Source organism: Leptodactylus fuscus, chromosome 9 (assembly GCF_031893055.1).
Source record: "Leptodactylus fuscus isolate aLepFus1 chromosome 9, aLepFus1.hap2, whole genome shotgun sequence".
NCBI lineage: Eukaryota > Metazoa > Chordata > Amphibia > Anura > Leptodactylidae > Leptodactylus > Leptodactylus fuscus.
Window position 1 is genome coordinate 71,740,015 of NC_134273.1, and position 25,998 is coordinate 71,766,012.

The window sequence follows — 25,998 nt, forward strand, 5'->3', positions numbered from 1 at the left end:
CTGGAACGCAGGAGAGGTAAGTAACGTAGTGTTTTTATGTTCCCTCACCTCCTGGCCCAACGATCATTATATTCCAGGGTCTGAAAAGACCCCTGAGTATAATGATAGCAGTGTATGCTGGTGTGCACGGTCCCGCAGCCTTACTCACCGATCTCTGGTCCTGTTCACAGCCGCATCTGCAAAAGGGGGGACACAAGAAGCCATGAGCAGGAGTGAGGATCAGAAAGTGATAGGGTTATTAAAAAAACAAAAACAAAAAAAACCCACACCTACCACTGCTTCCCTAATACACCCCTGCAGGGATTGGAGTATACCTCCCTTCCTGGTGGTTAGAGAGAGGACGCCAATGGTCATGGCCAGATGATGCAATATTAGGGAGTTTGGTGCACCATGTTGAAGAATATGTTCCTTGCCAGATTACTTATGTCTTTTAAATACTGAGTGCCACGATCCCTTATCAAAGAGGTATCTTGCTGCACAATTGGATAATGTAGGATTATATAGGTACACAACACACCTCTAAGTGATAACACAACCTGTCAATTCATTCAGAAATTTTTTGGGAGCAATGGCACGATGCAGATCTATAACAATTGAGACTACACAAGTATTTACTAAAACACACATGTCCAGTAAGATTACAGGTCCCCTTAAAATATCTATTTTTACTTTTGCTCATATTTGTCCTTTACATGTCCTAGTATACCAGTGAGTATTCCTTTCCAGGTACCAGGTTGCCCCAGATTTCCTATATTCACTTGTCATTATATGTCCACGTCTGTTGCCTCTTATTCTACTAATAATTTTGACAAAGTAACAACAACATAGTCTATTATTTGTCATCGGTGCCTATTAATGTGATTTATTTGTGGATAAGTACATAAGAGGTGGTCTTATTCAAGGCTATAAGGAAAGCCTTTGCTTCTTGGAGGGGAGGAGTGAAAGCATTGAGGAGGAAGTTACTCACATTGCAGAGATTAGAAAAATAGTGTGATTTACCCTATACACATGCCTGTATGATCGAGACGTGTTTACATCTGTAGCTATAGGAAGGATCCCTCCGGGTCCAATTCTTCATCCAGCCACCTATTGAGCAATGCATCAATACCTCCTGTATTCTATAGAGGGAAGAGCTTATATCACTTCCTAATTCAGATTTCCTCAGCTCTGTTCTTCAGCTCAAGACAAGGGCTTCTCTGTCTCACTCTGCACAGTGGGAGGATCTGATCCCTTCTGCTGGGATTTCTGGTTTCAATTCCAGCCTCAAATAGTGGGAAAGAGAAGGATGGCTTTGCAATGGGGCAGGCTCACCACTTGAATTTCTTTTCCAAATACAGCACTGTGGCAAGGAAGAAAAAAAAGCGATCTTCTATTTTTCGCCACCTGGAAAGCAGCTGGAACCATGTGAATTCTGTTTGGCAGCTACAATGGATCAGTGATCAGGCAAAGGGGGGAAATCATTATTCTGTGGCTTGAGCTTTCGGCATCAGTCTTTGAATACAACTTACTATGTGTGGGCATCTGATCTAAATCTGCCAAGGGATCCGGACAACCATTTTAATTAAGTAGATGATCTTGTTTGGTGGAAGCTGTGTTCTGGGTGAAGGAAAGCAGGGAGCTGAACTCAACCAGCCTTGTATCATTGTGTCTCCTGCATAGAGATGTAGATTTCAGCACTGGCAGCATGGACAGCTCCTGAGCTCCGGTTGTGCCTTTGATGTGTGGATGGTTCTTTAAATGAGTTTTCAATTTTCCCTGACGATCATGCTTTATTTCCAGATGGTGATTATGGCAGGGACTGTAATGCTGGCTTATTACTTCGAGTATACGGACACGTTCACTGTGAATGTCCAGGGGTTTTTCTGCTTTGACAGTTCCTACACCAAGCCCTATCCAGGACCTGATGAGAGCAGTGACATCCCTCCAGTTCTTCTCCTCTCGCTGGTCACTGGGGTACCAGTGCTTGTGGTAAGCATGTTCCTCACTTATTATAGCTTGCATATTTTTTGGTAAGACTATAGACAGCTGTCATCTTCATCAGATCCTACTAATAGAATTTATTACTACTGATTTTTATACCACATATATATTCCACAGCGCTGAACGGATTGTTACCACTTACATCAGTCCTTGGGGCTCACAATCTATTGCAATTAAATAAGAATACACATATAGACGTGCCATGTATGTAATATGCATATAGAGAAAGTCGCTATAGTCCATGGATAAGTCTGAGGTTCCATCTGCTGCTGGAAGGGGTTAATGGTCTCACTCTTTGCACTGATTATTAATTGTTATATTTGTGAATTATGTTCTTTTTATGACTCGGAGCGTTCACTGCACTTTATTTGCATTTTTAAAGCTGCATGGGGTTTTTGTGTGTGTATTGTGGTCTGGGTTTTAACTGCCTGCAGCTCCCTCTTCTGACAGTCTCTCCTCTCCGATTCCTCCTCCTCCCCCTTCCCTTCTCCTGGACTTGCTGCTGCTCTCTCTGTGTCTCAAGTCACACTCCGCTTTAATGTGCTGTGTCTTTGTGCGGAGCAGATCTGCAGTTCTCTGCTGTGGATTCTTGGGTCAGCATTGAGGTTCATGGTGCTTTGGGATAGAAGGGAGGATTGGCCTTTGATATCCATCATTTAGAGGCTGACATGCCTCTGCAATAACCTCACAAGACCTACCTTGCGCTCTTCATGGCACCATAGAGGAGACTCTAAGGATCATTAGCTGGAAAGAAAGGGAAGCCCATCTGTGACCTGGAATATAATGGCAGTTTCATAGACTGTCAGTTCAGTTGGGGAATTAGGTTAGAGGGTTGCAAGCTTCTCTATTCGCAAAATGGGGCTGTCGGACGACCTTTGACTTATTATAGGATTAAGGGTTTAGGCAGCTTCCTTTATAACCTTAATGAATTTGAACTTTAACCCTTATGTTGCCGTATAGAACAGCAACAATGTTGCAACCCAATAACCAATCAATGCCTACGATTTCCCTTTCTTAGCAATGATATATGTATATAATATATACACTTTTAGTTGTGGTATCCTTGTCTTCCTTGTCATTACACAGACCTGTGTTTTTATCGTAGTTTATCCCTAAGTGGTTTTTGCACAGTCTTCTCTACAGCAGTAATACATGGATTAGTATTTGACATGGTAATTGGAAGTCATTTATGACAATTGCAGTTACACTTAAGGGAAGAGAGCGGCGAGGTGATGGATTAATTATTTCCCATCATAACTCCCAATCCTTAGGTAACCTAGGAGGGTATTGAAGCAGACCAATGGGACTATAATCGGCGAGGACCCTTATGGCTAGTTACATATATCTACATACATATGCTATATAAAGCTGCAAATTTAGGCCTGTAACTGAAGGGTTAATTATATGTGTGTTCCAAGTATATTCCAATACTATAAATATCTAATATAATTAAATACAATGAAATATTATATAACGTCTTTACTATATAACATATATATATATATATATATATATATATATATATATATATATATATATAATTTTATGGTTCCACCATGACACTTCTTTTCTTTGTGCACTATTCAATATTATATTTTACATGTCACCTATAGGATATATACCCTAGCTTACATGTGAGAAATTCTAATGTAACGGCTGATGGGTTGATTAATGTGGTCATATGTAATGCATATCTATTCCACTACTATATATGCTAGGATTTTATGCTATGTGGTTCTGGTAGGATGGTAAGTCTGATAGCATCATAGATCAAATCATTTGTGTGTATAAAAATGTATATATCCTAGGAATGCTTAAAGTAAATGTATGAAAACATGCAAAAAAAAGTAAAGGGGTTTTCTGGAAGGTTAAAAAAAATGGCTCGGAATGGGTAAAAAATAAATAAAAGAAGCAATGTATATTCTGACATGGCCTGAGTTACCTTCTGGTCTCTACTTCCTGGTCTCTCCAAAATATAGAAAAATTACCACTCATCCAATCATGGGCTACAACAATGACCTACCTCAGCCAATCATGGGCTACAACAATGACCACTCAGCCAATCATGGGCTACAACAATGACCACTCAGCCAATCATGGGCTACAACAATGACCACTCAGCCAATCATGGGCTACAGAATTGACTTACCTCAGCCAGTCATGAGCTACATCAATGACCTACCTCAGCCATTCATGGGCTACAGCAATGACGTACTTCAGTCAATCATGGGCTACAGCAATGACTTACCTCATCCAATCATGGGATACACCAATGACTTACCTCAGCCAATCATGGGCTACAGCAATTACCTACTTCGACCAATCATGGTCTACACCAACGACCTACCTCAGCCGATCACGGGCTATGGCAATGACCTACCTCAGCCAGTAATGGGTTGAGTAACATTCCTTGTGCGTCAGGGGTGACTAGGTAGCTTTAGGATGAGAGCGCTAGAGCATTGGTGAGGTTAACATTGATGATTTGTGTAAAGAAACCAAATTACCTGCCAAAATATCATAAATATTTAAAAGGGTTGTCCATGTTGGACAACTCCTTTTTGTCATCAGCTAATAGGCTGGACAAAGGGTATCCAATATGAGCACAGGATATCCAGTTGGAGGTTCCTCAATAATAATCTACAGTCTATAAGGCAGATAAAATTGAGCATTACATAGTTTTGATTGAGTTCATTGGGTTATTCATTCAACCTATAGATGTGCTGGGTCCTCTACCTGACCGGGGTCCTCTGACCACACATACATATCTATAAAACAGACATCTCGTGACAAAATATCATACAATAATGATGTTTGGAAAAATTGGCCATCTTAGACCATGTTATGTGAAGCCAGGAAAGTTAGGGAATGACAAATTTATGTTATTATCCAACAAGTTATTGGTGAAGTGGCAAAAGGAATCTCTAACTAAATAATAAAGCTCTGGCACGAAACTGAAGGAGATTTGTCAGCAAGTTATACCGCGCAGTTAATTCTAAAACACTTGGCTCTGAGAACTTACCTTAATTTGCAAAGAAATGTTCCAAATGGAGACAGATCATTCTGTCTCCAGACATCTTCTAGAATTGTAAGTTTGTTTGAAGCTTATAAACATAGACTCAAATAAATATTCTTGCATATTTATCAATAAGTCTTGAAATAGAAAAAATAATACTTAAACTCTGCATGATCAATCTCTAGGTCACATCTGCTATCTTCTTATCTCTGGCAGCCAAAAGCACTCACCATTACATATCAGCAGCCCTTCTACCTTATAGTGATGGATACATAAGGATCTTCAAAAGAGACTGGCTATGCAGCAGAATGGTTAAAAATATTTTTGGGAATCTTAAAGAGCAAATTCTTGTAATATATCTTCTATATGTCTTCACTTATAAGCCTTCCCCTGGCTGCTAAACTGCTGAGTTCTCTGCACAAACTCTATTCAAGAAAGTCTATAGAGAGGTGAGTGGGAGGAGAATATACACTGTCTACCAATAAGTATTTGGACACCTGTGGTCCGAGCGACACAAGCGGCAATTACAGCCTCAACCCTCCGGGGCTTTCCACAAGTCCTTGTATGACGGCTAGTGGTGTTTTATTCCGTTCAGCTTGGAGAAGACAGGTAAGTTTTTTGACCGGTTTTGGTTGGCTGCTGCACCCCTTAGTTTGGCGATTCAACTTGTCCCAGAGGTGCTCGATAGGGTTCAAGTCTGGGCTCTGGGCAGGTCAGTCCAGTTGGTTAACCTGATTATCACTGTACCAAGCCATGGTAGACCTCACTACATGACAGCTGACGTTGTCATCCTGGAAGTGACATTGGTCCAACCCATAGAACCGCCATAATGTAGGAAACACACTGTTATCTAAAATAGTCGTCAGCATTTAATTTACCATGCACTGGGACCAAAGATACCAGTCCATACCAGGAGAAAAACCACCAGACCATAACTCCACCTCCGCCGAACTTTACTGGGTGTCCAAATACTTATTGGTAGACAGTAGACATTCATAGTAAGATATATATCTCACCAGAGCTTTCTTCATATCTATTGTGCCATTTTTTTTGTCTTCACATATGTCTCTTATTCCTCAGCAAATCTGCATAGCTCGCAACTTTATAAACTGGAATAGAATTATCATAAGCGCCAACCACATTAACCTTTCCACAAAGAAGTTAATGTATTTTTTTTTTACCATTAATCCATTTACAATATCTTGAGTATCTGAAATATTTCCACTTCTATCTGGAGAGTTTGATGTTCGGGATGACGGTGGCCATTTATAGAATTCATTTGAAGGATTGTGTTTTCTGACTTGTAATACAGAAAAATTGTACAATGGTTTATAATGTCCCATGTGGATTAGATTTTCTATTTATCTCTTGGTTCTGTGTGTGCCTCTCTCATGTCTACCTAGTCATCACATGTTATTCCAGGAAAATAATTCATCTCAACAATGAGACCCATAGGGAAAGATTTCCAGGGAGAGTTTTTTTTTTTTCTTTTTGGTGTCTTTTACTTATCAGACATACCATACTTCGTCAAAGTTTTTTTTTTTCTGGACCTTAATTCATGCCATCAATTTTTTTGTAGATATTAAATAACAAAGAAAGAAATGAGATTAAATAGAATTATAATAATGTATTATTAATAATAATAATAACTAAAATAAAATAATAAATAAAATAATAAAATAATAAAAAATAATAATAATTGTAAGAATTGTGATTTAAAAACAAACAAACAAAAAAAAACAACACCCTTTTGAAAAATCTTGGTTGCTTTCAATCACCGGACTCAATGTAATCACTGATGAAACACAAAAAACACAGAACCGTCTTGGTACCTAGTACATTATCGACAATAAGCACTATAAATAACAAAATCCAATAAGCCGCTCGCCTTGGGGGGTTGTGATCAAGTCACAACTCCATTAGAAGTGTAATGAATATGAAGACTATCTCAATATAGGGTATTCGCCGGATCTTCGTCACCAGAATGTGTAGCAGATCATCAAGTAATGGACTGGAAGTGTATAGGGTTGAGCCGATCTTGAGATTTCAGGATCGATTTCAAAATCCGATTTCCAATCATTTTCCAGCCAATCCCAATCCCGAACGTGAAATTTGCTTGATCGCCGATCGGGATCCGATCTTTTCTGATCGCGATCCTCAACTCTAGTCAATGCTTCTCTATGGGAAAATTCACTTGAGGGTTGAGCGGATCTTGAAAAAATCTCCAACCTCGATCCTGCTAGAAAACATCCGGTCAGAATTCCGATCGCAAAATTTACTCGGTCGCCGATTGGAATCTGATCTTTTCTGATCCCAATCGCTCAGCCCTAGAAGTGTTTCAATTCAATTTCAATGTTGAGTGGTACCAAACCAAAACCATCCACACTTACCAGGGGGTCTTTTTAATTCAATCCTTTATCAAACCACAACACGGCGTGTTTCCGATCTTGTCCCTTCCTCAGATGTACAATACGCAGGTATAGGTACTACGTGTTTCGGGACCAATCCTGACCCTGTGTCCAGTAGACTGTAGTGGGCTGTAGCTCTGAAGGCTTCCATAACCGCTAACCTGTGCAGGGTCCAAAGCCCTACAAATCCAATACTGATGACCTATCTTGTGTATAGGAACATACATTAGGAGCCAAAAAAACTCTAACTATGTCTGCCAGGTATTGTATGTGTCAAGCATATAATTCTGCATACATCAAAAGAAATGTCCATATTTCCATATATATACTGTCTTGAATACTATACATACAGTAGTAGAGCAATTTTACAGAACTACAGTAATGGTGCTTTCCTTGATATGGTAGATATAATGCAGAATGTGAACCCTACATCTACAACTGTTCTCTTTTATTAGAGCTATATGTGTCCGATCTATGTGTACATGTATATTATGCCTATTCATAGACATTGCATGTAAATACTTCCAGCAGGGTTATTTCAGCCTCCAAGCCTTCACGCATGGTCTGTATTGTGCAAATCATATAGCTATGTTCCATAATTTAGGTACAGGACATTGTCTGGCTGTTACTTGGCAGATTATCATCTATTCATTTCCATTCCCATTTTCCATATTGAATAGAATAGTTTATGGGGCTCCTAGTAGGCAGATATCAGAGTCACAATCCAATAAATTGCTCATTTTTTGGTCTAATGTAGACACACATCTAAATTAGGACTTTCAAGTAGCCCCATAGGAAACTTTAGAAAGCAATTTAGGAAGTGGAGTATATACAGCCAGAATGAATTCCCTGCAAGGCATCATTAAGATTCATTAAAAATATTTTCCTACCATGCTATGCAGTAGAACATGGAATATACTACGAAGAAGAGCGGAATAAGTGCGGATATTATAAAATCATAAATTAATGAAGTTAACATTGACTATTAATATTAAATATATCTTGATAGATGAGCTCGGTCTTACTGTATCTCTGATCCATGGTGGGGCTATTATCTTATCTTATCTGATCTATTCTTGGTCCCTATTTTAAAGGGAGTCTGTCAGCATAACCCAGAAGATCAACTCAACCCTGCACATAGGTTAGGGTCTCCCAAATCAAATGTTGCTTCCCCCTTGTGAATCGCTTGTTTTTTTGCTATCAATACCAAATTCTTGATATCTTTCCATATCCCTAGAGTCTGTGCCATGGTAATGACTTTAAAGAGCAGTCGGACCTTTCTCCTACTTCTACCACTCCAGCTCAATAGGAAAACAGTGGAAATCTGTTCCTTTTGGGATAGAAATACTAGGTTGGCAAAACATCGCATGATAACATTAAGGCTTGTTGAAAAAGTTGTGCATGATGTTTAAGGGGGCTGTCCCTAGAGGGAAGCAAGTAGAGGCACTGGTTTCCAATTTACATCTTGGAAAACAGATTTGAATATTTTTCTCATAATACCCCAGTGGAGCGAAAATGGCTTATAAGTCTCCATACGCCTGTGAAGGTGTACTTTCCCTAAGGAGTGTTACTATTCCCGATCCATTGCTAATGTAAGGTATTATAAGATGCTGGGCAGTAGGTAGCCAATGAAGGAAATGAGAGGAGAAATTTGGGTAGAGGTGATTTTCTGAGCAGTAGAGTTGAGGATGGGTAGTGGAGGGCAGTGTTAGATGAAAGGCCACAGAAAAGGATGTTGTAGTAATCTTATAATAAAAGCAGAATTGAAGTAAATACCCCAAAACTGTGGCATGGCAGGCTGCGCACTTCCAAAGATAATAAAATCCCACTTCTTATGTAGTTAATGAATCACTCTTTAATCAAACTCCAAGAATCACCACACATTTTGGGATCACACTCCCTTTATCAAGTGCATAAAAATCATAACTGTGATGTAGTACCTGGTGAGCGAGCTACATCGCTCTTATGATTGTTGTGCACTTGATAAAGGTGGGCATGATCCCGAAATGCATTGTGCTTCTTGTAGTTTGTTTAAGCAAGGATTTGTTAACTACTGTATATATACGAGTATAAGCCGACCCGCGTATAGGCCAACCCCCCTAATTTTACCATAAAAAACTGGGAAAACTTATTGACTCGAGTATAAGCCTAGGGGGGAAATGCAGCAGCTACTGTAAAATTTCAAAAATTAAAATGGTTTTGATGGGTGCTGGGAAAGGGGAGGGGATGTTTGGGTTGTCTGTCTGCCCCTTCCCTGAACTTGAGGACTGTTTTTTTTTTTCCCCACTTTTAATTCAGCCTGACTGAATATAGGGTATCTGCAGTGCTCCTATTAACCCCTTCCCGATGGAACAGGAGCACTGCAGATCCCCTATATTCAGTAGACCGGGCACTGTCAGACACAGGGGTACCTAATGTGTATGTGTTTCACAGTCATTTTCTACTTTTATATGTATTCTAGGGAAAGGAGGGATTTACAACTTTCATTTAGTTTATTTTTTTATTATATTTTTTAAAGCTTTTTTTTCCCACTATTTTATTGGAGATTCATTATACATAGATTCAGTATACATTACTATTGTGGCTGGTCATAGACCTATTTTTTTTTTTTTGCTTGACTTGAGTATAAGCCGAGGGGGGCTTTTTCAGCACAAAAACTGTGCTTAAAAATTTGGCTTATACTCGAGTATATATGGTACCTAAGAAATTGGATTTTATTCTCTATGGAAGTGCCACAGTTGTGGGTTTTTTACCCAAATTCTGCTCCTATTGTTTTGACGTTTCTGCACAATGTAAGGACAAAAACGTTGCCGTCCAAAATTGGGTTTTTGGATACTAATTGGTTGTTGTGACTTTTCACAACAACTGAAGGTAAGAGGCCACTCAGGCTCTCCTTCCTTACACCTTTTATCTAATCTTCCGAAATGGTGTCACACTATTTTGTCGCTCGGCGTTTCAATGAGGGAGACAATGAGGGCATGGACTAGTAGGTTTATTGACTTGGGGTTGAGTATTATCAGGAACCCATGTAAAATAAAGAGACTGTCCAACGAGTACAATCCCTTAAATAAAATAACACATAATGGAGATATAGTCTTTACTATTCCACAATATCAGTATTGTTACATTGAACCTCCAGCTTACTGGCACACTCTGCGGCTTCCATCTCCATAACTATGAATGAACAAAGCATTTCTAGGCTGATAAAGAATGAAATCCTGATTAATTGGACTCATGTGAAACTGGAACTTTCCAAACCTCGGGGGGATTTTTTATTGAGCCGCTAATGAAAATAGAGCTTCATAAGAATGATTTAATCACTCTTCCAGTGACACAAATCAATAGCAGCAAAGACTGAGGTTTGTGGAAATATGCCTTATTTATAGTGGAATGCAATGATCATTGGCAGATGTGGGGCAAATGTGAGAAATAATTCCCATCGTAAAGGCTGACCTTAGAGTCTACGTCTTCGGCAGAGCTAAGTGAACGTTCCTTTAAGTTCATTAGCGGATAACAACATAGTCATAAAGCTACAAATTTTATACTATATTAGAAAGAAATAAAACACAATTAGGTCATTGGTTGATAGAAATCAGGTGTAAAATAACCTAATAATAATTCAAATTAATGTAATAAATTCCATAGTTAGTCGAATGATAATGTATCAGTCCAACATATTATATTATTTATATAGCATCTACATATTCTGCAGTGTTGTACCAAGATTGCTTCAATCAGTTTCTGTACTCATTAGGGTTCATATATTAATTCTTAATTAACCTTTGAGTATTATTTTATAGTGTAGAAGGAGATCTCAATATTTGTAGGAGACCTACACAAACACAAAGAGATGTGTACTTGCCTGGGCTGAATCCCAAGACCAGGACAACCATGAATTCATGGTCAGCTCTGATGGTCATGGTCAGCTCTCATGGACATGGTCAGCTCTCGTGGCCATGGTCAGCTCTCATGGTCATGGTCAGCTCTCATGGACATGGTCAGCTCTCGTGGCCATGGTCAGCTCTCATGGTCATGGTCAGCTCTCGTGGTCATGGTCAGCTCTCATGGTCATGGTCAGCTCTCGTGGTCATGGTCAGCTCTCGTGGCCATGGTCAGCTCTCGTGGTCATGGTCAGCTCTCATGGTCATGGTCAGCTCTACCTTATTTGAACATTTACATTGTAAAAGCTATTGTAACATTAAGTGGTCATCCGTTTTCTAGGATGGATGGTCTATACTTATGGACCTGGAAGCACCACAAAGCACTTATATCTATGCAATGTGGTTGTCAGTAATGTTTACTACAAGTCACTCTGTTCACTTGCCATACAAATTGTAACAGAGAGTGTACGTACTACAGTGCTGTCCCATAGACTTCCCAATTGTGGGACCCCCACAGATCTAATATTGGGGTTATGCCATTACAGACATAAATAATAGATTACATTGCTGAGGGTCTGACTGTTGGTTCCCCCAGTGATCAAGAGGAGTAGGTCCTGAAATTTTCCCTTGAACCTGAATGAAGGGACAATGTGCATGTGCAACCTGCGCTCAACTCACTCACTCTCAACCTAAAACTACCAGAGATTGCAGTCCTAGCCGTTCCATGGAACTGAATGGAGCATTAGTCAGACAAGTGCACTGGTGCTTCATGCACAAGGAGGCTTCAGGGGGGAATTTTGGGTGTTCCAAGTCATCTGACACTTACCCTTATATTATGGACAAGGGGAGAAATCTGTAATTGCAAAAACACTTTAAGGCCTGCATACCTGCCAGATACCATGAAAAATTGAAGATCTTTCGTCAAAACTTTTTGCACAATTGCTTCTTCTTGAGCCCTAAATGTTTGCACCCTGAAGGAAACAGACATCTGTCTTTCAAGTTCATCCAGGGGAGAGGACAAGGATGAAGATAGGAAGAGGGGTAGTAATTTAATTATTTGGCTAGGTCATTATTTTTCAGCGGATTACTAAATAATCTTGAATTCGCAGCATCAGCCTAATCCATTTTTGATGATTTGGTAGACTCTTCTCGTGAATAGATTGCCTTGCTGCTGGTGTTTTGGAAATAATACAGAGTGCTGCAGGCCCTCAGCACTGCAGATCAGAGAAGAGCTGGCCAGGACATTAGGGATTTGGCTCCATCTGATACTGCATGCTGGAAAATACTCAATAAAATGTTTCAACTATCACATAATAAATGCCTTCTCTTGTTCCGATGATGTTCCCTTCGCTGATCTAATCAGAAATATTGAAGTTCTCATGAATTCTAACAGTATGTCTGCGGCTTCACAATCACTTGTGCTTTGTGTATTAATTACATTCAGATTTTTCCAATTGAGCCTTTGTTCGTCGCTGATGAATGCGGCAAGTGAGTGGCGGGGTTAATTACAAATTCTGCATTCTCTGGCATGTTTGGACCTAGCAACAAAAAAAACATTTACACGCAAATTCACATTAATATGTCCATGATGTGTGTAACTCTTCTCATATACAAAGTTCTATTATCGTTACTATTGTCATGGTGGATACAATAATAGTATTCAATTTTAAAGAAGTTTTCCAGGATTTATAATCAATGGCCTATACTTAGGTCAGATTGTAATAGGTCCAACAAGGGGGCCCCCAATAGATCAGCTGTTCAGGTAAGCTCTGCTGCCTCTTTACTACTTATAGGGGTTTTGGCATTGGCAATGCTTATCCTTATGCACAGGACAGCTAAAGGATTAAACACCAGGTCCGCGGGCGATGAGGGGAACTGAAAATCCCCCTAAAGCCTGTTTGTGAATGGAGCAATGTACGTGTTTGACCAGTGCTCTTGTCTTCTATTAGGGCCCCTTAGCCCTGGGAGCAAGATGATTGGTGATGGAGGCCCTGCAGTGACAGTAAGGAGACACGGCCCAGTGTGGAGGGTAATGGTCGACAGTAAGGAGAAACAGCCCAGTATGGAGAATAATGGTTGACAGTAAGGAGACACGGCCCAGTGTGGAGGGTAATGGTTGATAGTATGGGGACAAGGCCCAGTATGGAGGGTAATTGTCGACAATAAGGAGACACGGCCCAGTATGGAGGGTAATGGTTGACAATAAGGAGACATGGCCCAGTGTGGAGGGTAATGGTTGAGATTAAGGAGACACGGCCCAGTATGGAGAATAATGGTTGACTGTAAGGAGACACGGCCCAGTGTGGAGGTTAATGGTAGACAGTAAGGAGACACGGCCCAGTATGGAGGGTAATGGTTGACCTGCTTCTGTGCCTAGATATCATCTCAATCACCCAATGCGTCTATATATAATAACTGGGTAGTTTTCTTAAATATTCTTCCCAGTTATGAGTGCATAGGTTTCCTGACATGTTGTACGCTGCCTATCTGTATATAGTGTAGTGAGTGTCCTGTGTCATGCATCATTTTTAGACCCCATGCACATGACTGTGCATGCTGGCAATGTGGTCCGTTGACCTGGTCATGTGCTTGGAGTCTTACAGGGTTTGGGGAGCTATGGGCCACCTGGGGATTCACCACCGCCCCTGTGGGCTAGTCTGAGCCTGAACAAATGTTAAATAGATGCAAGTGTGCCTTTTGGTGAAACCTAAATGTGTGGCTATGTATCCCCATTCAGTAGCTATTAGCAAGCAGTATGTGTTCTAAGCAGAAGGCGAGATTTATTACGGTGTAAACCTGATTGCCGATACAGTAATAATGAGAACAGGTAGAGTGGGAAGATTTCTGTGGAGGTCACGAGATAAAAAGAAAACTTTGCATTACCCAGTATTTGATGTGTGCTAGATTGTTCCTTTGGGAAAATACACTTAAAATACCTTTGGGTCTTTGTTTCTGAAAGGGACATAGCAAATTGTTCTGCCGAGCTGATCGGAGATGGATGTGTTGGTATAGCAACAAGTACAGAATGTTTTCCTTGATTATAGCCTATGCTGAGCAAGTCATCTCCAAATGCTGAGGTGAGAAAATCCCTTTTTATAGAGAAAATGTACAAGTTCTATTTCCCAGCTTTTTTTTTTTTTTTTTTTTTTTAAGCAGATGCAATATATAGAAAGATGGAGAGAGATGATACATAGAATAATAGATACATAGATAATATGGTGCAAATCTACTGTATTATATGATACAAAAAATAATATATATTGTGCTATAGTATCATTATGTCATAGGTGTATTAGCAACCATGGCATAGGTCGGAATAAAGGTCTGATAGATAAGGGTTCCTTCTCTGGTGCATTCACCTTTCTCTAGGATGATGATCGTCCGACCCAGTCTTTCCTTAATATTGTAGTCGATGACTCTGGTCACCACATTCAGGGTCAGGGGACCATCTTCATAGCGCTCCTTCCCCAAGTGTGAGAAGGAACGCTATTGGAGATCGTTCCTCCCAACCACGGTCAGGCTGTATAATCAACATCAGGCTAAGTGACGATCACTCCGCACAGAGAACTAAATGATCCTGAAGTCTTCTTCTCTTTTTAGTTGCTATGACTCCTAGTATCTTTTCTATCTGCTATGAGCTTGTATGTGTTCTTTCCTGTAATATATTACTGTATAATCCATGCTGCTGTAACACACTGAATTTCCCCATGGTGGGACTATTAAAGGATTATTTTATCAGCAAAGGTGTAGGTCTGTAGATATGTCATAAATGCAACATTCTGTTGTTGGGGTGTGGAAGGGTGCAGAAACTTTTCATGGTGAGGTAACCTTCTTTTAGAAAGACCAAGCCCCATATGGGCATGGCACAGCCTTTGCATGAGATTGACAAGCCAATGTGCTGATCGCATTCCCTTCTCGGGGAATGAGCCAACGTCATAGGTGAATGACCCACGTCCATTGGTGCAAAGAAGAAAAAAATACACAACACCTCGTAACACCTAATGTTATATCGTTTAAACACATGGGACTAGGTAGATTACACAGAAATGGCCGCTCACCTTTAATTGTTGTGAAACAGGTCACAACTCCTATAACATCAGAGGTAATGGATGGATAAACAGAAGCTGGTTCCTCACCTCAGTCAGCAAAATGCAGATGAAATCAAATGGACCGTTTCCAAAAGAACACAGGGAAGTGATCAGCACTTAATGCAACCCAGTAGTAAAGATTTAATTATTAGATATCAGTACACAACGCGTTTCGGAGCAATAGATGTATAAATGGTATTAACAAAGGTCTTAGCTATTTGCTATTTGTTATGGCCTCTACATAAATAAGTTGGACGTCCCTGCACCAGAATCTAAATCTACATCAGAAAACTGGATTGAGTTATAATGAATCTGGTGGGCCAAAGTTGCCCTGTCCCACTCAGTTCACATACACACAAGGCTCACGTGGTGCGGATCAGGGCTTGTGGTCTTTGCACCAAATGTGCCCCACAATATCATCTTCTACCCAAGAAAACTGGTGCTGGTGTTGTTGTTATCAACTGACCATTGGAGATCCCAGTTGTCCGTAACACTCACGTGAATGCTGCAGCGTCTTCAAACAGCTGATCGGTTGGTGACCTGGGTATCGGTCTCCTTCCAATCTAAGGACAGGTCACCAATTAACCAACTTTCTAGATTATCTGAACTTTTTAGTACTTTAGTTCAATTTTATACCTGCACCTCTACACCCAAACTACACAGAGATATTAGCAGTAATTATCTACCTACCAGAAAATCTGCACTACTCTTCCACATCTGTCATTGACCTAGATATTTATCTGGGTTTCCATCTTTGAAGAAGCGAAATTTCATTCCAACCGATGCACAGAATTATAGTATCAATGAGAACTGTATTTTAAGTTATCGTTGCTTTATAAGCTTGTCTAAATGCTAGTAGCTATCTCTAGAGAGCTGGTCCCGATGCTCAAGATTTCACAAAAAAAAGAAATGACTATCAAAGCCTGGCAGCCCCGTATATTAATGTAATACATCCTTCCACGGGAGTCGGGACTGTACATGCAGTCAGATGTGCTCGTCGCTTCTGGTATCGCAGCAATTTCTATAATCCAGTCAAAAGTCACTGTAATGTATGCATTCTAAAAATACAATGGCGTCTATAAAGCTGGCTTTGGAGCTCAGTATGAATAGCTACAAACTAGGCCGGGTCAAAGTTGAGGGAAGCCCCTAGGCAAAAAAAAAGTCAGGTGGGGGCTCCTCTCCACACTAAAAATGACCTATAATGCATGGCTAAGTTAAAAGGGTTTCCCAGAAGAAAAAATTGATGGTGTATTCTAACATAAGCCATCAATGAGTAATGTGGAACCCTACTAAGTACTATGGCCGCTTCATTATTTATCTATGCAGAGCGGACAGTCGTATGTGCGGCTGTGTCTGGACAAACCTTGTTCTGCTGACTGTTGGGTATCTTGGAATGGCAATTGATGTTTTTGTCTTAGAAAAGTGTATTACACAAAAAATAATTGTCTGCAAATTCTGCCATGGCCAACAATATATCCTAAGTCAGAAATTCCTGTCTGCCGTAAGGGAAAATAAGGATATTTATATACATAATTCTTTATTTTCTGGACAAAAAGTAGAGTTGGGGGTGTTGGGTAGTCACTTGGGATTTCTTTGAAAGAGAGATCTCCATGGTTCATCCTAGACATTAGATATATGTGACATGAAAGGGTATCTGAGTTATCATGAAAAGTCAAAATATCTGCAGGGCCCTGCTGAGCAATCTGTTCTCGGCTGTTCTTGGCTGTATACAACCTGTTCTCGGCTGTATAAACCTTCATACATGAAGTTTGGTTTTTGCTAATATCCCCATTATGGTGGCTGCAGCACATTTTGTGTATCTCTCCAAGGCAGGGGGTATTTACAATACAGAGCAGTCTGCTCCCCTATCCATTACTACTACTACTAGTTTCTTTACATGCAATACTGCCAGGAGAAACTGTACAACGTCAAACAAATAGAACTACAGAGAGGTTTTTGATGCAGAAAAACACCATAATTTGAAACATGTTGGTCCAAAATCACATGCTCTATTAAATGACACTAAGTTGTCTGAAAAGTAAGTGACCACTCAACACTCATTCATCTTATAGCTATTTCTACCAGCCCCATGATAAATATGCACATTTGGCTCAACTCTGCATGTATTTGTTCTCAATAGGAAGGGGAGTAAGTCCCCAAGATCAAAGGATGGGACATGTAAATCAAACTCCCAGATGGGATCCAACTGTCCATCCCTTTTATCCTTCCGACTAGCCTCAACCACATGCCGACATGACCCAACTGAGAATGCATATGCTCTCATAAGAGAATTGGGAATAAGGAACTATCAGATACTTCTGGCAATGGTTTATTCTCCCCAAGTACAAAAGGATCAGCCATGTTGACAGTCTTTCCTTCCCTCAACATCTGTTATTGAGGGAGTTGGTTAGAGTTCCCATACACTTTAGAGGGCCAGTCTTCACCTCCAAAATCAGTAAGTTTGGCCAACATCCCTCTAATGTTTACGCCACCTTTAGTGGTAAAAGCCCCTTTTATATAGAATAACACTAAGCTTACCCAAGTCTTTGCACCGTTTGAATGGCCTCTTCCACTAGGCTCGATCATCATATGGTCCCGCACCGTGGCTTCACCAGTCATTCCGAGATAAGGAAGGACACCTCTTTTTTAGCAGAGGCTTTGGCCACTGCCTGAGACATAACATATATAGTTGGTTTGTCTAAAAATCCCTTTAAATCTTACAACGCACTGTACATTCAGCCAAAAAGGGCTTCGCCAAATAAGAATCTCATCTGTGACTTTGACTAGGCTAATGTTGCCATATGGACAGTAAGTGAGTACAAACAGCTCTCTCTCTCTTATGTAAGCCATAGCAACTCAACTGTGACTTGATGAGCCTGATGCAAATGAGCACAGAAGTACAATGGCATTTCTGGGCTACAAAAGAGCGATTCCCTCTGCATTGTTTTGTGAAGATGAATTATTTTTATACTGTATATACCTTTTTACATCTCATCAATTGCCTGTATTCATTGAGGTCTGTAAATCCTCATCATTATGCCAGTTGGAAGATAATCCAAGGACAAGTGAATCATTAAAACTGGGAAAAGAAGCTTCATGGCTATGGTCGCTTTCAACTAAAAATAATTGTGGAGAGTTTTAAGGATAATATTATAGTCAAGGCAGTCAACAATAGGTTACTTAAAGGGGTTTTCCAGACTTTAGAATTGATGGCCTATCCTTAGGATAGGTCCTCAATTAGAGATCTACAGGAGTGCGACCCTCAGACTTCTAGCCGATCAGCCGTTTCAAGATGCTGCAAGTTTCAAGGGAGTGCAACTTCTTCAGTACTTACCAAGCACAGCCATCCATTTGTATAGTGGCTTGATATTTCTGATCAACTCATTCACTTTGTTATTTTAACTCTTTCCCAGCATTTCAGCATTTTTTTTATGACAATGACAACTTTAACTTTAAAGGGAGTCTATCACCTTTCTTAACCCCTTCAAGCTGCCACCATAGCACTGTATGTTCTGATACATGCTTCCATATAATACCTTTATTATGTTTCACAGTCCCATGGAAGCCAACGTAAAGACATTTTCTTCATAATGCAAATTAGGTACTTGGAGCACAGGGGGTGTTCCCAGAGATCTCTGAGCACAGCTTTCTCCATTGAAAACATGACCATGTGTACTTGTATACATGTTCCATCATCTGGTCAGTGGGAAGCCATCCTCCCCTGTGATGTCATCGCCTGCTTGGTTCCCATTGGCCAGGGGGTGGAACAAGCATACATGGGAGTGTTTTCAACAGAGAGAGCTGTGCTTGGAGATCTCTGGGAATGCCCCCTGTGCTCTGAGTACCTTGTTTCTATAATGCAGAAAACATCTTTTTCTTGGCATCCACGGGACTGTGAAACATAATAAAGGTATGATACGAAAGCATGACTTAACACCTACAACACTATGATGGCACCTTGAACAGATTAAGAAAGGTAATAGACTCCCTTTGAAATGTTTATACAACAATGTTCTTAAGTAATAAACAGAATATCTAAGGTTTCATGTATTTCTAAAATGGTACACCAGCAACTAGTCATGGAAAAAATCATATCCTTTCAAAAACTAGTCTGCAGAGCTGAAAATAACCTTGAAGGTGTATAAATGATGGAATATTCATTATATTGCCTGTAATAAAGACAGAATAGTGATTACAATTAGACATTGTGTTGATGACAAAAAGAAAAGTTTTCACATTAACAGTGTAAGAAGTGAGAACACTTTTATAAATTTTGCTTCCGCTCTGACAGTTTTTTGCTCTCTTTCATTTTGTACAGTAGCTGAAGGGATTTTTACCATAATGTGTGCAAAGTGTTGACACTTAAAGGGGTATTCCATATCTGTTCGCTGGATAGAACCCATTTAATCAAGACATACATATGGCATAACATGGACAATCAAAGGAGACCTCTCTAAGGAGCTTAAAGTTACCAGATGAGATGGATGAGGCAATTTAGGACTGAGGAAAAAGGGTCAATGAAATTTAAGGAGGGGGTGTCAAATAGAGAAATCAACAGCGAGTGTTGCCAAATGGGTTTTCTGTATGACATTTTTGAATACCTTTGAGTATTTTCAAATAACTTCAAGTACTCTTGAACCCAGTGGTGTAACTAAAGTCTTGTGGGCCCCGGTGCAATCTTATGTCCGGGGCCCCCTACTTCATCCCTACAGCAGATTCTTGATAGTGATGGTTACAGGGGCTAAGGATTTTAATTTAACTTAGTGTGTTTAGGGTAATCTGTGCATCTCCTTGGCTTACGGGTCAGATGGAAGCTGCAATCTCAACACCGAAGCTCAGACTAGATTAGAATAAACTGTATGTTTCACTTTTATACATTAAGGTTCTCAATGTCTACCATATTTTACACAGATCCCTTGTACTTACTGACAGCCCTGTTATGACATTGAGGACACTGTTTTCGTATTGACTTTGTCTCTCCGCTCTGTCAAATATACTGGAATGAAATAATGCAATGTATTCAGCCTGAAGCATTTATCACGTATACACTGGATGGTTGATAACTGCGGGATGGGTGGGGGGTTTGACCATTCATCTGTTTTTGTCATAGACTTGCATACAGCAATAGGGTGCATAGTCATATGTTATCCTATTAAAGTCTTTCTAGCTTTAGTCTTGTATTGGGGGACTGGGGATCAGTAGTGGTCATAATAATTGGTCCTAAACAATCTAGTACTTATTGCCTATCAACTATATAATGGGTTTTAGGCTAAAATACCCCTTTAATTTGCTGACACATTATGATCTGTATTATTGCCATTATAATTATGACGTTTATTATCATTTATTCTTAAAGGGTCACCTGTCCTGCCTGTGTAGTTATATTGGAGTAACATTGTAACATATGATATATTCCTTACAAGATATATTTACTAATTAGAAGTCTATGGAAATCGATAGATGGGGGTCAGGGAGAGGAATATATCTAGTAGATCTTGAATCTAGTAGATCCAATGTTGAAATACTAGTTGTAGGATAATTACAGACCAGATTATACACGTGTACACTTAAAGGGATAGGTATAGTAAGTTTTCAGTGAGCATTTAAGAAAGATTGAGGGGTTAGAAAGCATTGGATGGACTGATGGAGGGAGTTCAGGAAGAAATGGAAAGCGTAAGAGAAGGTTTTGAGAATGTGGTTGACAATGGAGGTTATGTGTAGGGTCGTTTCTTGTAAAATACATGTAGGATGGGGCAGAATTTGAATATGCCTTTGTAGGCAAAACACATTTTTTTTTTTAAAAAATTGGATACTTACTTTTACATTTTAATAGAATCCTTTTACAGCAGTACTTCTCAAACTGAGGGGTTGGCCTCACTGGTAAGGCACTGGCTAGTGAGGCATAGGACCGTGCCAGTGTCTGTTTTGGCACAAAGTGTGGACTTGAAAGCAGAAGCTGCTCGGATTATGTGAGCTTGACATTATAAGTGTAGTCACCCTGGTTAGAAAGTGTGAAGGACCTGTAATGACATAATTGCCAGAAATCTACAGGTCCTACACCCAGGAGCAGTTCACCTTGAGTCTGCAGACAGAATGCACTAATGTGAAGAGAGAGAAAGGAGACTCTTCCTTTATCTCCTCTCTCTGTTCTACAAATGCTCCAGACAGTATAGGCAGGGGGAAATGTGCTGCAAATATGTCAAAGTGTCATTAGTTGGTGGCAGATGCTGTTGCCTTTAGGAGAGGGAAGGGTCAGAAGACATTATTGCCAACATTGATGCTTGGTATGGTATGTTGTGCTGCATGCAGATATAGGTTTGGTACTGCCAAGTTAAAATGGGCTGCATTGTGGTGATTGGAATTTCCTGGGAGTATTTTTTTGTTGGAGGTTGGTATTTGCAACAGAAAATACCCCCCTAGTAGTGCCAGTGTGGTATTTGGTGTTGCTTGATTGTATTATTTACACTACACTGTAGTATTTGGTTAGTCCTGGTGGGGTATTATGTAACCTGCACTATGGTATTTGGTTAGTCCTGGTGGATATTATGTAACCTGCACTATGGTACTTGGTTACCCATGCCAGCGTATTAAGTACACTTCACTGTGGTATTTGGTTACCCATGGCAGTGAATTTTGTTGCCCCTGGTGGGGTATAATGTATACTGCCCAGTTGCATATGTTTGGTGCTCATTAGAAGTATAGATTTGCTGGTGATGCCCTAATATGACAACTGATTGCCTGGTGAGCCCCAAGTTGAAAAACGTTTGAGCAGCTTTGCTCTTAAGCACATGTTTTTCAATTTTTTTTTTAACCCTTAGTTCAGGTAAATAATATAAGACACTTTGTAAAATATCATACCAGAGCTTCAAATGCTTCTATCTCCTGTTATCAGCTCGTCTCCTACCTGCGAAACTGCTCAATTTATTGTTAGACACATCTTCAGTGAAGACTCAAAAACAGTTCAGGTTACATAGAAGTCTATGGAGGGAAGAAGTAGAGAAGCCCAGTGAGTGAAAAAATATCACTGCTAAGTTTTCCAGCAGCTTTACCAGTACTAAGCAGTATAGATATGAAGGAAAGTTTGGTGAGATAGAAATCATACTGTATCTGGTTCAGGATATCCATAGACTTCTCTTTCACTCCTCTTCCTCCTCCCACTCCTCTTTCCATAGACTTCTATGAACTGAAACCTATCTTCAGTGAAGATGGGGCTGAGCAATAAATTGAGCAGTTTAACAGAAAAACAAGGAGAGAAACTATAAATGGTAAACTTTATTACAAAATTTCTTATATTCACCTGAACTATTCCTTTACCAAAAAGACCGAAACAAAAGTTACTTCTCAAAATCCATCTTAATTCATACTTATGTATCAGACTTATTATCCGCAGTTTCAGAACGTGAGATAATTACCTACTTGATGAGGAAGAAAAAAACTCGAATTCTTTCCGCGTCATAAATTTCCAACTCAAATTTTTGTAACTGCCTGACCTTCTATGTGTGCGAATCACACAAAGTCCTCGATTAAAAGTGACAGGAAACACATTATTACTTTTCACATTCCAGTCCTTTCTTTTCTCTTCTTAGCGGTTCATTTTGACACATAAATGTCATATACAATACATTCCCTCCATGTAGCCCTTCTCTTGGGATGTCATTTAAAGCTGTTTAGACTCCACGCATTTCACTCTAGAGGACTCTTAGCCTACTTTATAAAAGTGAGAAAGAAAACTTCTCAGCGTCGAACCTTTCAAAAACTCTTCAGCAGAGCTGATGTTGTTATGGTGTAAGTTTATGTATTATATATGTATCTATTATATATTGCACAGTATGTGTTTGCTGTATTAGACATAGAACGTTTGTAGAATTTGACATTTATAAAAGGAGATACAATCTATAGATACATAAGATTGTTGCATTAGCTATTACTTTACCTAAATTGTGATGAGACCTTAATAATATCCCAGACAGATTAGTGATAGAGAAGTAACAGATGGCTCCGTTCATCCATTGTTCGAAACTGTTAATCTCTTGGATCACACGGATTACAGTCTGAGGTCTAAATTCTACCCCCCGTAGCTCTAACATGGTAAGGAAAACCAATAGTTCAATGAAGACAAGGTAAAGCGAGCAGGAGTAGGATACCTCTAAGGACGGTAATGGGGTATTTGTAAGGTTCAAATCACACATGCAGTTTTTACAGTTTTTTTAAAATTCTAAATCCAAGTGTAAGGAACCTAGTGCAATATACAATGGACAGTTAGAAACGGGCAACCAGAGACCCCCACACCCCGAGGCAAAACAGTACTGAGCGTCCAAAGCTCTCCAAACCGGAGCGGAACCTGGACCCAGAGGTCTTCGCCAGAGACTGGTAAATTCTGGGACCCAGAACCACATCCACCTAGAGAGTGTCAAGTGCACAGCGCACCCCAAGTTGTAGTGGAACCAGAAAACCACTCACTTAGGTGGGTGAAGAGACAGGAGAAGCTGGTCAGCAGAGTTGAGTGCAGTAACGGATGATTGCCAGGGGATGGAGGAAGCAGCGCAGGGTAGTTGTACAGGCTGGGTTTGTACACAGGAGATTACGCAGTATCCAGGGATAGTCAGGACGTAGTTGAACAAGCCGGGTCATACACTGAAGGTCACAACGTAACAGAAGGTACAGCAGAAGAGTAATTAGACAGGCTGGATCATACACTGGAAGACACGAGGCAACAAGTCACAGGTCAAGGAGAGGTAGTCTTCAGCAAGCCGGGGTCATTCACAGGAGGTCACAAGGTATCCGAATCACAGGTCAAGAAGAGGGGGTCTAGGAGGCTAGCAGGGTCCTTCACGGAGGCCAAAATAGGAACACAACAGGAAGGCAGGGAAAGGCATGTGAGCTGATTCCCAGGAGAATTGAATAACCAGTGGGAGCCAGAAGGAGGCCTAAATATCCTCCGGCCTGCTGCTGACCCCCTGACCATGTAAGCACCGCTTCTGGTCCCAGGAGGAGACCGGCAACCCCTGCAGCAACTCCCTCCAGGAACTGGAAGTGCCAGACACAGCGCAAGAAACAGCGGACCCACCGCCTCCTGCAGCGGAGTGAAGGCTCTAGCCTGGAATCTAACACCAAGAATGGATTCAGTAGCAATGAGAAATACAAAGGAAGGACTTTTACTTCTTCACTTCTGTCGTTGGCTCAAAAATTTATATAAAAATATACCAAAAATTGCAAATGTGATTTCAGCTGTCAAGTGAATGACATGTACAATGACATAAATCAGGTGCTTTCAACTTGAACATTTTGGTGTTTTGCTTATCCAATTCATACAGCCATTCCAATGATATAAACCTTGTTATGTTGATGCAAATTTGGATATTTTAGCCAAGTGGGTGGTACCCAGGCCTACTTTGTATATTGTCATGTCCCTTTGGACACTGTAGGGGCTGGCCATGCTGTCTTTTCTATTGTGACCAGTACATACAGTGCCCAAGTCACCGGTAAAGCAATTGTTATGTGGCAACCTGAGAGATTGGCATGTTCTTCAAAAAGTCTTGGAGGCCATTTCTGTTTTTGGAAGCCTGCCAAAGCTTTCAGGAAAATTCAAAGTTTACATTGACTGAGGCGGCATTCAGATAACTGAGATGCAAATGGCCATTTTTCACAGCGCTCTTTCACCAGAGGGGCCCCCATTTTCACGGATCCCCCATACCTTTGAGTGTATGGAGAGATCCATGAAAATAGACAAAAATAGGACATGACCTATAGTTTGACAGTGCGACTGTCTGTTACAATAGACTGTCAAAATAATGTGAATAGCCTTGGACGTCACATGGCCATTAACCACTGCTGTCTGAATGTAGCTTGAAACCATGTGCACACGACACTGCCATTCTTTATGGACCTAATGTCAATGAAAAACAGCCATGTTTGTCTGTGCAAGTGCAGGGATGGCCGTCGTTCACATGGTGGTAAATAATGGCGTTTTTGAGACGGCCATTGCATAACCATCTTAGAACCAAAGAATTTCAGTGGGTCTAGTCACATGGCTTCATCTATATACATTTTCACAGACAAAGTACATGTCAGTTTTTTGGACGTCTGTGAAAAACAGACCGCTAAAAAAATCGGACATGTGTAGAGATGCAATGGATTCATTGTGTTCTCAAAATGGACATTTTTCGCACATCTGTTTGGTCCTAGTCTAAGGGAGGTTTTTCTTATGACAAGGTTTGAGATAAAAATCAGGACGTAAGACTACTAGATATTAGAGATGAGCAAGTAGTATTCGATCGAATACCTCGCTCCCATAGGAATGCGTATAAGCGGCCGAACACCAAGGGGTTAAGCGCAGTGAATATTTAATGCGCTTAACCCCTTGATGTTCGGCCGGTTACACGCATACCTATGAGGTATGAGGTATTCGATCAAATACTACTCGCTACTAGATATAAGTCTGTTCTCTATTTGCTGCAAATCTTGAGTGCGCCATGTTGGTTTTACTGCCTTTAATGACTACTACTTTATAATGCATGACGACTACTACTACTTTTATACACAATTCATCCTCCCTCATTCAAGAGCACATTAAGTGATTCCCATTAAAAATGCCCATTAATTGCGCTTTTTGCTTTACCAGCTAAAGT

At 40.3% G+C, this 25,998-nt stretch overlaps 1 protein-coding gene across 1 annotated transcript in view; it reads left to right on the top strand.

Moving 5' to 3' along the window:
* Nucleotides 1-986: 986 nt before the first annotated feature.
* PLPPR5 (phospholipid phosphatase related 5) overlaps nt 987-25,998 on the top strand; it is a 136,550-nt gene continuing 111,538 nt past the window's right edge. Inside the window, exon 1 of the mRNA XM_075286579.1 lies at nt 987-1,968. Within this exon, the coding sequence (XP_075142680.1) occupies nt 1,738-1,968 (231 nt within the window). The 5' untranslated portion in view covers nt 987-1,737. The remainder of the gene's footprint in view (nt 1,969-25,998) is intronic.